We start from the raw sequence: 12,766 nt of genomic DNA, 5'->3' as shown, positions 1-12,766 counted from the left end.
GGGGGCACCTTTAAATTAGCTACAATCCTACAACATCAGTCCCCCTGTGGAGGATACTATGCAATTGGTCAAAATGCATATAAGCATATTACCAAGGAACTGGTCTACTGACATTACAAGTCGGCACCAAACTAGCAAAGACCGCTGGAACTTAATGATTAGCTAAAATCTATAAGCACCATTTCTTTATCCCAAATAACCCAGTCGTCTAGTATGGCCTCATTATAAAGTTCAGCCCAAAAATCATGGTTTTAAATCGTGGTTGCAATACGGGTATCTGATACGTATCTTATCAGATACTTCAAAATGGTTGTCATGCTGACATCCAATACATACCATATCATGTCTTATGGCTCATATAGGATCAGTGCTTCTTGGACCGCCATTGTGACAATTGTGAGAAAATGCGAGGGTGATTCTATATGCGCCCATATTTTTTCATTTTGCACCCATCGGACGGCTTATCAGAAACTAAAAAAGGCCTGCGGATGGGTTATCTGATGATGGTGGCCGGTGGGTGGGTGCGAAACTATGAAAAGGTAGGTGCATATAGAACCACCCAAATAGGATTGACGTGTCCACAATTGCCACAATGATGCAATTGCAAAACCACCAAAACCACAATCTTTTGTCTGTGTATCACAATTTAAAAGCTTGCCAAAAAATCACACCACATGAGGGCTTGATCCATAGTCTTTCTTGTTTCAGAAACCATCCTAAATCCAAGAGGGTTCACAAGGGTAACCTATCTCTAAAAATACATTATAATCGCTTCCCCCTAAAAAACAGAAGACTTGTTCATCTCATTTATAAAACAACATAGTATTATTTACCTTCAAAGGTTACACCATTAATTTATTGAACTAAAATATATAAAAAACTAAAGTAACACACAATTGATATATAAAAAACAGTGATCATCAATGTACCTTGACACTGAGCTCAGGTTTGTAAAGCCTGCTAACACTCCAAATGGTGAAGCAGAAAACACAGAAAATCAAAATAAACCCAATTGCAGCACAGAAAATCTGAGTCCTTTTTGACAAACCCTCCCTCTCATGATAAAAATCACCATATTCCACTTCTTCCTCAATAACTTTACACTCAGGCCAACCCTTATCATTGCTTTTCATGCTTCCTTTCTTTGTCAATGCAGAATTATAAACACCAGAGAGTCTACTAGCAGAAGAGGCACTGTGCAAAGGTGAATCCATTGGGCTATGGAAATATGGTGTGGCTTGCATAGTTGAAGATTTATCACCATCATGAGAAGAAGAATCCCTTGAAGGGCTTTGAACATAGTAAACGGTTCGTTTTTGTGGTGATGATGATGTTGGTGATGATGAATGGTTAAAGCTGGTAACATCATCAGAATCAGTATTGGTGTGCATAGTTGAAAATTGAAGAGAGGAATCAAATGGGATCTTATCAAAAAAAGATTTGAACTTTAATGATACCCAGATGAGAAAGATGAAAACTTTAGCTTTAATTGAATTTGGGTAATAAATGAAAAATGTAGCAACTTTTTTCAGTGTTGAAAACCCACATGGAAATTGGAGTGGAATGTGAAGAGAGAAGAGAGAAAAGTGAAAGGGGAAAGGGACAGTTTCTGAGGTGTGAAACAGAAGAGAGAGTGAAGAGAAGAACAATGTGAAAACTGAAGATTGGTGACAAAGAGGAGGAAAGAGACACATACATGCGCAAAAATCTTTCCTTTATGTTAATAAATGATATAAAACTTATCTTCACCCATTTTCACATGTTAATAAATTATATAAAAGTTTAAACAAAATTGAGCCAATTATAATAATGTTATTATTTTTTTTAGAATAATTAATGTCCTGATGTGAGGATATAATTTATCTCCTCAAACTCATTCATTAATAGACACTTGTATTACTTTATTTTTGTTTTCTTATTTCTTTTTAAAATATGTAAAAAATAATCATGTGTCATTGCCTAACTGGTGTAAGGAGAGAAATTATCTTCTCACACTTCATCCTCTTAGTTTTTTTAGTGAAACTATATAAATCATTCCACATTTTTAAATCAATATAAATTATTTATAATTATATATATACTATAATGACTTTTTTATATGAAGATAAGTGTAATTAAAAAAAATTAATGACAAATATAATTAAGTCAAATAAAATAAATGTAATTAAATTAAACAAATTTTTTACTAAAGTCATTCATTTGCTTCTCATCAAGTATTGTTTTCCTAGAATGTATCTTAATTTTTGACCTAATTTTTCTTTTTCTTTTTGATGATCAGTTAACCTCTTATTCAAACTATGTTCAACAGAAAATAAAAGTTTTAGTCTCACTTCATCAGAAGAGAGATGGAAAACAAATATGATTTTAGAGCTTTGTGGAATAGTCAAATAAATCCACTAATTGGCGAGGAAAAAAAAGAACTTGTCATTATTATCTTTTTTTCCCTAATTTATCACCATTTATTTTATATTACAGATAATGGAAAGAATTTAAATCGCATTCTCCTTACAGTGAAAACTAGTCAAGATACTAAACATAAGGTAAAATATTAAGAGCAAAAAATTATGTCTAATGGTGTATGAATTTTATATATTTTAATTATATTATTCATTATTCATATTTAATTAAATGAATGGTAAATAATATAATAATTATATATAAATCCTCACATAAAAAATGTATACATATTATGCTAAAAATATTAAATGAACTGGGATAAAATATAATCAATATTTAGTCAATATAAATACATATAATAAAATCTGGTTATGCTTATAAAATAAATATTTTGTATTCCGTCTTTTGTGAATTAAATATAAATTTTGTTCTCTTAGAAAACTTTCTAACAAAATTTTCAATAAATGTATTACTGTTTTTTACATTTTCATTGGATAACAAATTTGTAATTAAGAATGAGTTTAATATTTACACAATTTATCGTTAATATATAATATTTTTATTTAAAAATCAATAATTATTAAATAATAGCAATATAAAAAATCATAGTCAATACATGACATATTTTCGTATTGCAAATATTCTACAGGGCTAATTTATGGGAATATGTATACTTTTGTTTATGTCAATTACCTTGTACAAATTGTAGTGATTAAAATTATATTTCCAAAGTTGTAGAGTAAGAGAGTTACATTGATTTCTTAAATTAAAAGTGTACACGAGTCCCATTTCTTCTCTTTTCTGTATGTCATTCCCAATCCTAATTTCTTTAATTCATACAATATTTGACTTCATTGACAATAATAAAGGAAGGGTGGATGATGTCTTGGTCATGGTGTGGAAAAATAAATTGGGAATTTTAATATCAAATAATTTAATTATGTAATATTTTTTAAATAAATTTAGAAGAAAAAAATATTTTATACAAACGTGAGAATGCAATATCTATTTTTTTCAGACTCGATAATGATACTTACTTAAGACCTGAATCCATTATATTTTCATGAGATTATATTCTTAACTAGCATTGGTCTCATATTTTTCTTAATTGAGGTAAAACACCTGTTTCAGTTATATATAATGTATGCAATAATACAAAACAAATAATTATAACTAATAAAGTATTGAAGAGTGTAATTTTCATGTAATTTTTGTATTAAACGAATACATTATTTATTTATATCAATAGTAGAATAACAATGTATAAAATTCATATTATTCATATATATCTTTTCTTCCTCTAATCATAATTAATAACACAACAAGTTTTAAAAAGATCAAAAAATAATAATATACTCATAGACATAAAATTAGTTATAAAACTTGTGGTATAATTGTCACACCAAAGAAAAAAGAAGATTTAGAAACCATAAAATGCACTTGTAAGATTAGCAAATAACCCTGTATGTAGACCATGAGTAGTAGATCTAGTAATGAACCAAATCAACTTAATATTCATTCAAAATTTAATTTGTTATTTAACACACAAAAAACTTTCATAAATCAAATTTGAACTAAAAATTGAGCTCTTTAAACAAGCTTTCAACTTATTATATTCATAATCCATGAATTATATTAATATAAATTAATTTTAATGTTTATTACAATCAATGCATTATTTTTTGTTATTATATGTAATATATAGTCAAGATTATAATTATATAAACAATATTTATTTAAAAATAATTAATTTATTGATTTAGTAGGCTAAACAATTTGTGAACTTTAAAAATTACTCTACCAAATTTGAGTTAAGTTTCAAACTAACCAATATTTAACAAGTTAAACTCTAATTCAAATCTAATTTCGAACTAAACATATCTTTAATGAATCAAAGTCTGATGCAACTAGGTTCAGCTACCCACACTAACAAGTAGGTATGTAATGGAAATGTAGCACACCCATACTTGTGGAATTATTTTTATTGAAAAATGATTCTTGTATCTCTCATCTCTATTGTAATTTTTATTCATTTTCATACAAAATAAGTTTTTTATTTTATAATTTAATCTAGATATCCAATCAAATTTATGTTATAAAAGAGATTACTTTCCTCAACAAAATTTTAATCTTCATCTATGTATAGTTATGATTATTAGGATTTATTACTTCACTTGGATCACTCATTTTAACTAGGATTCCATTTTGGTTTGAAATTGCCCTAGGAGAGTGGTTTTTTTGTAATAACAACATATCTCATCAACAAGGAACTAATCTCTTTTGTGACTACCACTCACTTACAACCGAAGAGTCAAGCTGTCAACTTAGAGATTCACTAGACCAACAGAGTATTGGTATTAACCCCTTTTGTCTGGTAACTGGCAGGCAATGGTTCAGCATTTCTGCAGTTTTGTGTTTTCCTTCCGTAGTTACTGTTCTGCTATAAATTCCTTTGTAACCCAAAAAAGTTTAACATGTTCTAAGAACTGTACTTATATGCTATAATGAGTAAAAACAACTGTTATTTTATTATTCTTGGTCTTTTAACTTCATTACCAATAATGTATTGTAAAATTGCACAAAACAAAATGGAAATAGTAAAATAAGAAAAATGAGCTCAGACATCCAAGGAAGGAAATTAGCAGCACTAGCTCTCAAGCCTGGCGAAGGCGAAAACTCTTAGTCGGCCACTGCGAATGTTTTGAGAAACAAGCCTTTGGATTTATCATCATTGCACTTTATTACATAACTACCATCAAATTTTCAACTTATAATAAAACTTTCATTACACATTTGCAATGTTTAAAGGGCAGTTACGGTTGCAATTGCACTAACAGTCACAGTTGATGCGATTGCAGTCATTGCAACCATTGTGATGCACATTTCGGCTATTTCAATGTAAATTATATTATAATTAAAAACTATTTTTAATTCAATTCAGCATTATACAGTCGGATGTGGTTGCATTGCAGCCTAATGCAGTCACATCACGGCTTAATGATGCCACATCATGTGATTCAAAATGACAATACAATCGTAATAATATTGTGACCACAATTCAAATTCAAATCACTGCATATATGTGAAACAAAAATAGTTATTCAATAATCTTAGACTTAGACTTTATAATTACAATGATCAAATACACATGAAATCTAAGTGTATCAAATTGTTGGCCTCATAGAGAAGATTAGGTGTGTCTACACAGATAACTTCAGACATATGCTTGTCTATTTTTAATGATTTAATCATTGGCCAATAACACACATAAACCAAACAAATCTAGAGCAATGATGAAACCTTAAGAAAGTGAAAAACATCGATCTATAAAAACATATGAAGTTAACAAAACAAAAGGGAAACTTTGTTAAAGGAATTAAAGGGACTCAGAATATGGGTGGTGATATAACAGAGTGGTCGGCAAGGCTAATAAAGCCAATTACGACGAACGAGACCTTAATATCAATCGTCACTGTCCCATTTGCAAATTAGCTCAAAATAGATTTGCTAAGAAAGAAAATTAGGTCAGAACAAACAATTATGAGCATATACAAAGACCCATATAATAAAAATGCAAACTTTACCGATGAAATGAAAAACCCTAGAATAAAAATGGGAACTTGAGAGATGCTTGAGGCTGCTATGTGCTTGAAGCTGATATAAATAGGGATTCTGGGAGCTAGGGTTTCGGAATGCACAGTTGAGTTGAGAATGTTATTTAACTGAACTGGGCTTGTTCATCTAAAAATCGAAAAGTAAAAATAATTGGGCTTAAACCCACAAGGAAGAAATAAAATGGGGTTTAATAGTTACTTCACACAAAAAATCAGTTTCTTTCTAAATTATAACGAGTAAAATATTTTTATAATGACCGTATATTTTTTGGTACTACCTATATATTTATTCACATTTTTTTGTTAAGGAATTAATCCATTTTGAGGTTCGTGGCTACCCCTATCAATAAGTGTCGCTCATAAGAATCGAACATTCCATCTTGGAGTCCAGTAAAGCCTTACACAATTAGACCAACGCATTGTCGGTGACTGTATATCTTGAAATAGGAGATGATCTTTCCTGTTATATTAAAACGTGATAAAATCTGAATCTCACTTATTTTTAAATCAATTTATGTTGAAATGTTGTAAATAAAATGTGAACCTCAAGGCTCAAAGACTGATATTTGTAAACATTACTCTTATTTTAACAGAGAGAAGTTTGACTTGAGAAGGGAATGTGCTAAAATTAAGAAGTATTCTATATCTCCTTATTGTCTTCAAAGTAAACTATATTCTGGAGCTTATGATTTTAATAGATAGAAGTCACATTTTGGAGCTTTTTATTGTCTTCAAAGTTTAAATATACACAACTTTATATTATTTAGGTAATATTAAATAATTTATACTACATGTACCTTTAATGTTCCTACTCTATTTATTACTTCATATTCTAATTAATCATTCACTTTCACAGTAATAATAATGGTTGCACCATTCTAATAATGATTATCTCAGAGAGAGAGAGAGAAATGATTGAAAGAATAATTTTGACATGTCCACATAATTTAACTTTGAGAATAGTAACTGTTTTTACATATTTTCTTAATTTATATGAATGAGCTTATTGGAGGAGGGAGTAATTCATGAAAGTTACACCAAATGACAATTAACTAGGATTCCATTCTATGTTGCACATTTTCAATTGTTTGAAATTAACATGCAAAATTAGAATGCACTATAAATAAACCACAAGCAAGAGTTTTATACTGTTGTAGAACTAGAACTATAACTTTTCATAGCAAAATTATGCAGCCAAAGGATCCAATTCCTCTATCTTGTATCAATTTAATCAGACCTTATTTACATTGTGAAGATGGCTGATATCTGAAGGTTATGTATTCATAGGTCTCAAAAAGATGTAATCATAAATTCACAACAACCTCTTCAATTAATCCACTAAGAACTAGGTTCTCTACTTCATTGACAACTTGTTCAGCTTCATCTGCCGAAAATCCATGCTTCCAACCCCAGTTCCATATTCCATTCATCACTCCATCATTGCACTTCATATCTCTCTCCATCATTGTATAGATACTATCTGATGAAGCATGTTTCTTCCCAGAATTTTTTTCACTATAAGATGTCAGATTCTCAATCGTGTTATAGATTTCTTCGACCAACTTGCCTAAAGAGATGTGTAATCTTGAATTCCCTGCATATGTTGGCAATAAAGAGCAAACTACTTGTGACTCTTGAAAGCTTTTGCGCTCGGTTAGCTCATTCGCACAATCCAAGTACAGTCTGGCATTGGCTATTTCAGTAGTTTCATTTTTTTGTTGCATCTTAGGGGAATCCAAATCAAGATTGAGGAGCTCCTCTGCATGGACGATAAATGATTGATTAGTTAGAAGCAAATATTTCAGCTCAGACCCCTCTTCATCAGGCTTGTTATCGATTTCGTTTTCACAGCAATTGGTGCTATCATGAAATTCCTCGGCAGGGATAGCATCACTTTCATGCCCAGGCTTTAACATCAAAATTTCATCACCAGAGCTACTCTGGCTCTGCTTACAATCTTCTGCAATGTATGGAAAAGGGTGAAAAAAGTCACGTAAAAAATACTAGTTATGTCACGACTTATGAAGAAGCTGCTGATTAAGGAGGCATTTAGAAGAGCTTATCCTATTTGAGCTTATTATATATGCCCTTAACCAGGTGTTCGGAAGAGCTTATGAAAATAGATTATGACCTTCCTATAAGTTCTTTTTAGCATATTTCAATTATCTTATTAGAGAAGCTTATGAAGATAAACAAACTTATAGGAAGGTCATAAGCTCTCATGTGATAAGCGCTTAATTACGTTATCATTTACTCAAACGTGCCCTAGTCATATAGTGCAATGGTATATGTGCTGCTATCCATCATCTAATTGTGATATATGACACAAGTGATGAGAAATTTACCTCCGATATTAGTTGCAGAGGCATCTACTTCATGCTCCTTCGTGAGATCATCTGCTATTGTAGTGATGATTCTGATCTCAGTGCAATCATCTTCACAAGAAACATGAATAATCTTTTCTTCTTCTCCTAATTGTTCAGCCTGTGCAGAAGAATAGTGAATTAAACTAAGATTGAAAGCCTTGATTCTTCATTCATAGATTACATAATCCAAACTCTCCTACATTCCCTAGATACAAAGCATGACAATAAAATAGACTTACAACTGGTTTAGTTGCTTGAGGTACAGCAACATGCCTTTGCTTTTTCATCTGATTCTTTATTGGCTCCTTCGGAATATTGATTTTTTGATTCTTTGGTTTCGAGGTGGTTTTTGAACCAATGTTCTTTCTGGAAGGAATCTCATTCTTGTCAATTCTGGACCCACTTTGTGGTTTCCTCAACTTTGTAGGGCAGATTTCTCCTTGGTCTTGAGATTTTATCACAATCTTAGGCTCCCAGTTTGCCTTTTCTGGTAAATTTCTGCTAATGGTTTTGAGCTTAACTTTTTTATCAACTATTTCACTTACCCGTGGCTGTAATTTCTGACTAGCATGACTATATAATTTTACCTTACCTCGTGAACCCCTGACATTTTCAACGGGATTGATTTCTTTTGCATCCAGCTCCACAACCTCTTTGACACACTTAGTTCTTTCCTCTTTGGTAAGCCTATTGGAAACACATTCTTCCATTTCTTTTCCCATGTTGATGTAATCCTCTCTTGGTTTGAACGTTTTCGAAGGGACTGCTTTTGCTTTTAGTTTTCTAAGGGATAACTCTTCTGGAGGAACCGGCTCATGAATAGGTGCAAATTCCTGGTATGAATCATACCGAGGTTTCATGAGTACAATGGGTGGTAAATCACCAAACTGTTTGGAATGGAGATCATTGAAATGATGGTGGACCTGAAATTTGGGCTCTCTTACAGGACTCGTCTTCAGAAGTCCACTGTAATGAGTAGTCCCAAGAATTTCTCTCACAGTCTTGTATCCTTCGGGATTAACCTTCTCAGCAATAGAATTATTCTTTCTTACTTTCGGCAAATCTATCTCAAACATAGGTCTCTTGTGATTCTGAATCTTTTGACTCTCCAACTGTTTTGGCACAAGATTCGGAAATGACCTTGCAGGAGCTTCTTCTAAACCCATCAGCCTGGCAACCAGACTCGGTCCACGTTCCTTCCTTGAAGTTGGTGGTGAAAACGAAGAATCAGAAAGCCTTTCAGTTTGGACACCAAAAGATCGGCTTGAGTTTGTAGAAAGAAATTCCGATGCTGAATCCAATACCTCAGTGGCTGTTCTTGGAAATACATTCTGTCTAACCAAAGTCTCCTTAACCACTTTCTTGAGTTCCTCTGTGCAACTAGTTGAAGAACCATCAGCTGAAGACCAAGGCCTTTGAAATCCCATTGGATAACTTTGTTCACTAAATTGATTAGAATACGTTCTATCATTCATCATCCTATCATCAATTCTGACTCTTTCAGATTTCTCATTCTGCCTTCTCTTCAAACGAGACAAATGTTGTGAAACTTCTTGCACCTTGTGAAGCATGACTAAGGATTCTTGCAGATCAAGAGCTCCTTTCAATAAATCCTTTGCAATATCTTCAGACTGTTCATCATAACTAAGACCCGTAGACCATGAGCCAATCATGTTGTTTAACCTTCGAGCCCCTTTTGATACCTCCATAAGCTGCAAGGATGTTGGATCAAAAGACCTATCTGTGGACCCTTTTGAGACCCTCTCTTCTTTGTCCGGTTTGCCTTTCATTGATGTTTGAACCTCTAAGTTTTCGGCCGGACACTTGCTTTTGTTCCTGCCCTTCATTTTCTTAGAACTACACCTGTACTTCCTTATGCTGCCACACTCAACTACTCCTTTTGGATTATCACATGTTATGAATGGTTTATACATGACTGAGTCCTAAGGTATATTCTGTCACAAATTTGAAATTTCATCAACAAACTGAGAGGCCAATTATATTCCAACAAAATAACAACAACTAAAACAAACACCAATTTGTTAATAAAATCTCATTAGATTACTTACACAAGCTTATACTCTTGGATCTCACAATTTGTCTACATCAGACAAAAAAAGAAGCCATATATGTCCCACTGAAACATATACAATTAGTTAATAAGTCTCCATCAAAATAATAATCTAATCTAAAAAGCACATAATGAAGATATATAAAAACAAGCAAAAAAGGCATATATCATTACCCTATGAAATTTGAAAATTGAATTATCTCAATAGGTTTGCAATTAGATTATTGAAGCATATATGTGAGCAATTCCCCACCGAAATCAGAAAAGGACATAACAGGGGAATTGAAAATGATGCCAAAAAAGGAACTTTAATCACACACAACCATAATTTTCATGATTAAATTGTCAAGCTGAAATAGTTTAATGATCTTTGTTTAAATTTCATTTTCATATAATAAAAATATATACTTTTTGCTTGACTTTCAACATAGTAATTGATAAAACCAAACATTCACCATCATCAATTTTCATCCTCAGAAACTCACCACACATAAAAACAAAATGCAACAGTTAAACCCCAAAAAAACACAAGTCATAATTCAAAGTTTAACCAACACTTACCCTTGTTTTTCTTTACAGCTATTTATTCCCAACAACCTTAAAAACATCAAAAACTGACGAAAACATTCAGAAAACTATACTCTATAGTGAAGTAGTGAATACCCAAGAGAGTGAAATTCACAAAGCATTGATTTTTATGAGAAGGGTAGGAAATTAGGAACAACAATGACTGAGTAAGTGAGTTTCTAAAACGGGAAGATTAGATTAGAAGGTAGTGTTGTTTTGTTTAAAGGGTGGGTTCATGTTGATGAGACAATGAGATCCATGCAAAGATTATGTTAGTGAAAAATGGGAATGTGAGAATGTTGGTAAAGAAACAAAGCAAAGCAATGCAATGCAATGCAAAGCTGATTCAAAAGCAAAAGAGGGAAAGGAAATTGCAGTGTCAGTGTTCACATACCTGAAAAATGGCTCCACCAAATGTCTTCATTTAAACCCCAAAATTTGGAACTTGGGACTTGGAACTTGGAACCTTCTCTCTCTACACTTTTTAGCTATTATAATATCATTCATTTTTAATTAAATACTTAGATAGTATAAGTTAAGAAAAAATGATTTTATGGAATGATAGGAGTAACTCCAATGATATCTAATAATTATGTATTTTTTATAAGTTATATATTTATAGATAATTGTTAATTATATATAATTTCATTTTATCTAATTGACTAACTTAACTAATTAAATTAATTAAATTTTATATAATTTTTTTTTCTATTATGATGTTCGACTCCAGTTTCATATAACCACGAAATTAGAAGTTTCTTTATGTTATATATTTATATAAATGTAGCATACATTAAGCTATGCAAAAAACAATTTTGGGTTGAAATATTCCATGACTCGTAGCTAAATGAGATAAAAAATGTGGCATGTATCTTTTTAATGGACACGATCCTATAATGCAATAATTCCTTAATATCACATGCATGGGCAATTAATTAAGCTTTAATGTTATATTATTGATATCATACGTAAGTTATTTACTTTATAATATGCCACCTCAACTCCTCAAGCATACTAAATTCTATCACACGTTATTCTTATAAAATATGCTTTGATATAGTTAGATGTATTATTAAATGGGACGGTGCTACAAAGTCTTCACATTTCTTTATTTCATATGAACATAAGGTTTCATAATCTTTTGTCATGTAGCTTCCCTAAAAAAAAGTCTTACAAATACCAAAGTTGATATAAACGAAAAGAAGAAATGTGTTGTATTAAATGAGCAATTCTTTCAAAATCCAGCTATGGGATTGAAGCCTTTATTAGTTATTAGTTCTACTAAAAATGTGTGCATATTAAATGTAAGATGGGTTAAACTTCAAATTGTGGTTAATCTTTTTATTTTATTTTCCTTTTATAAAAGAGATTAACTCGTTTCTTTAAATTTTGAATAGAGCACAAATCCACCATTAGAGTTTTATTGAAATAAAGATGCTAAAATCACATATTTCTTTTTAGAAAAAGATATATACACTAATCATATAAGTATTTTTTATACTATCATTATATCATCTATCACAATATCGATTTATTTCCTTGACCACAATGTGCGTATGGCAAAAATTGATTTGTTGCACTGCATTTGAAGTCCATTCATGCAAAATTTACTCTTCTTAAAATCTATTATTAATAAAAAGGATTGTTTATCTTAAAATTTTGACTTATTGCCTCTCAGGAAAAGCCTATATTGGTTGAAGTGCCCTTGTTTGAACTTGTCTTTCTCCTACATTAGTAGATATATATATATA

The 12,766-nt window shown here is 31.2% G+C and overlaps 2 protein-coding genes across 5 annotated transcripts in view; both read right to left on the bottom strand.

The window, feature by feature from the left end:
• Positions 1-1,703, bottom strand: part of LOC109342992 — a 2,999-nt gene extending 1,296 nt beyond the window's left edge. The window contains exon 1 of the mRNA XM_019581091.1: positions 930-1,703. Within this exon, the coding sequence (XP_019436636.1) occupies positions 930-1,694 (765 nt within the window). The 5' untranslated portion in view covers positions 1,695-1,703. The remainder of the gene's footprint in view (positions 1-929) is intronic.
• Positions 7,145-11,463, bottom strand: LOC109342991. Of its 4 annotated transcripts, XM_019581090.1 has the most exons (6): positions 11,010-11,463; positions 10,447-10,514; positions 8,617-10,332; positions 8,357-8,495; positions 7,904-7,971; positions 7,145-7,852 (listed from the first exon to the last, which is right to left on the bottom strand). In XM_019581090.1, exons 3-6 carry the CDS (start codon positions 10,309-10,311, stop codon positions 7,316-7,318), a joined length of 2,439 nt encoding a protein of 812 aa, XP_019436635.1. In that variant the 5' UTR covers positions 10,312-10,332; positions 10,447-10,514; positions 11,010-11,463; the 3' UTR covers positions 7,145-7,315. The 4 variants fall into 4 exon arrangements, with proteins under 4 accessions (XP_019436635.1, XP_019436632.1, XP_019436634.1 ...); XM_019581087.1 differs by having other exon boundaries at positions 7,145-7,971; XM_019581089.1 differs by having other exon boundaries at positions 7,145-7,968.

Source organism: Lupinus angustifolius, chromosome LG03 (genome assembly GCF_001865875.1).
Source record: "Lupinus angustifolius cultivar Tanjil chromosome LG03, LupAngTanjil_v1.0, whole genome shotgun sequence".
NCBI lineage: Eukaryota > Viridiplantae > Streptophyta > Magnoliopsida > Fabales > Fabaceae > Lupinus > Lupinus angustifolius.
This window is presented reverse-complemented; position numbering and strand designations above follow the sequence as displayed.

Coding starts and splice junctions, on each gene's coding strand:
- LOC109342991 (XM_019581087.1), bottom strand. CDS start 10,311: ATGTATAAACCATTCATAACATGTGATAATCCAAAAGGAGTAGTTGAG. Junction 8,496..8,616: donor CTCAAGCAACTAAACCAGTT/GTAAGTCTATTT, acceptor TCTTCTGCACAG/GCTGAACAATTAGGAGAAGA. Junction 7,972..8,356: donor CTCTGCAACTAATATCGGAG/GTAAATTTCTCA, acceptor CATACATTGCAG/AAGATTGTAAGCAGAGCCAG.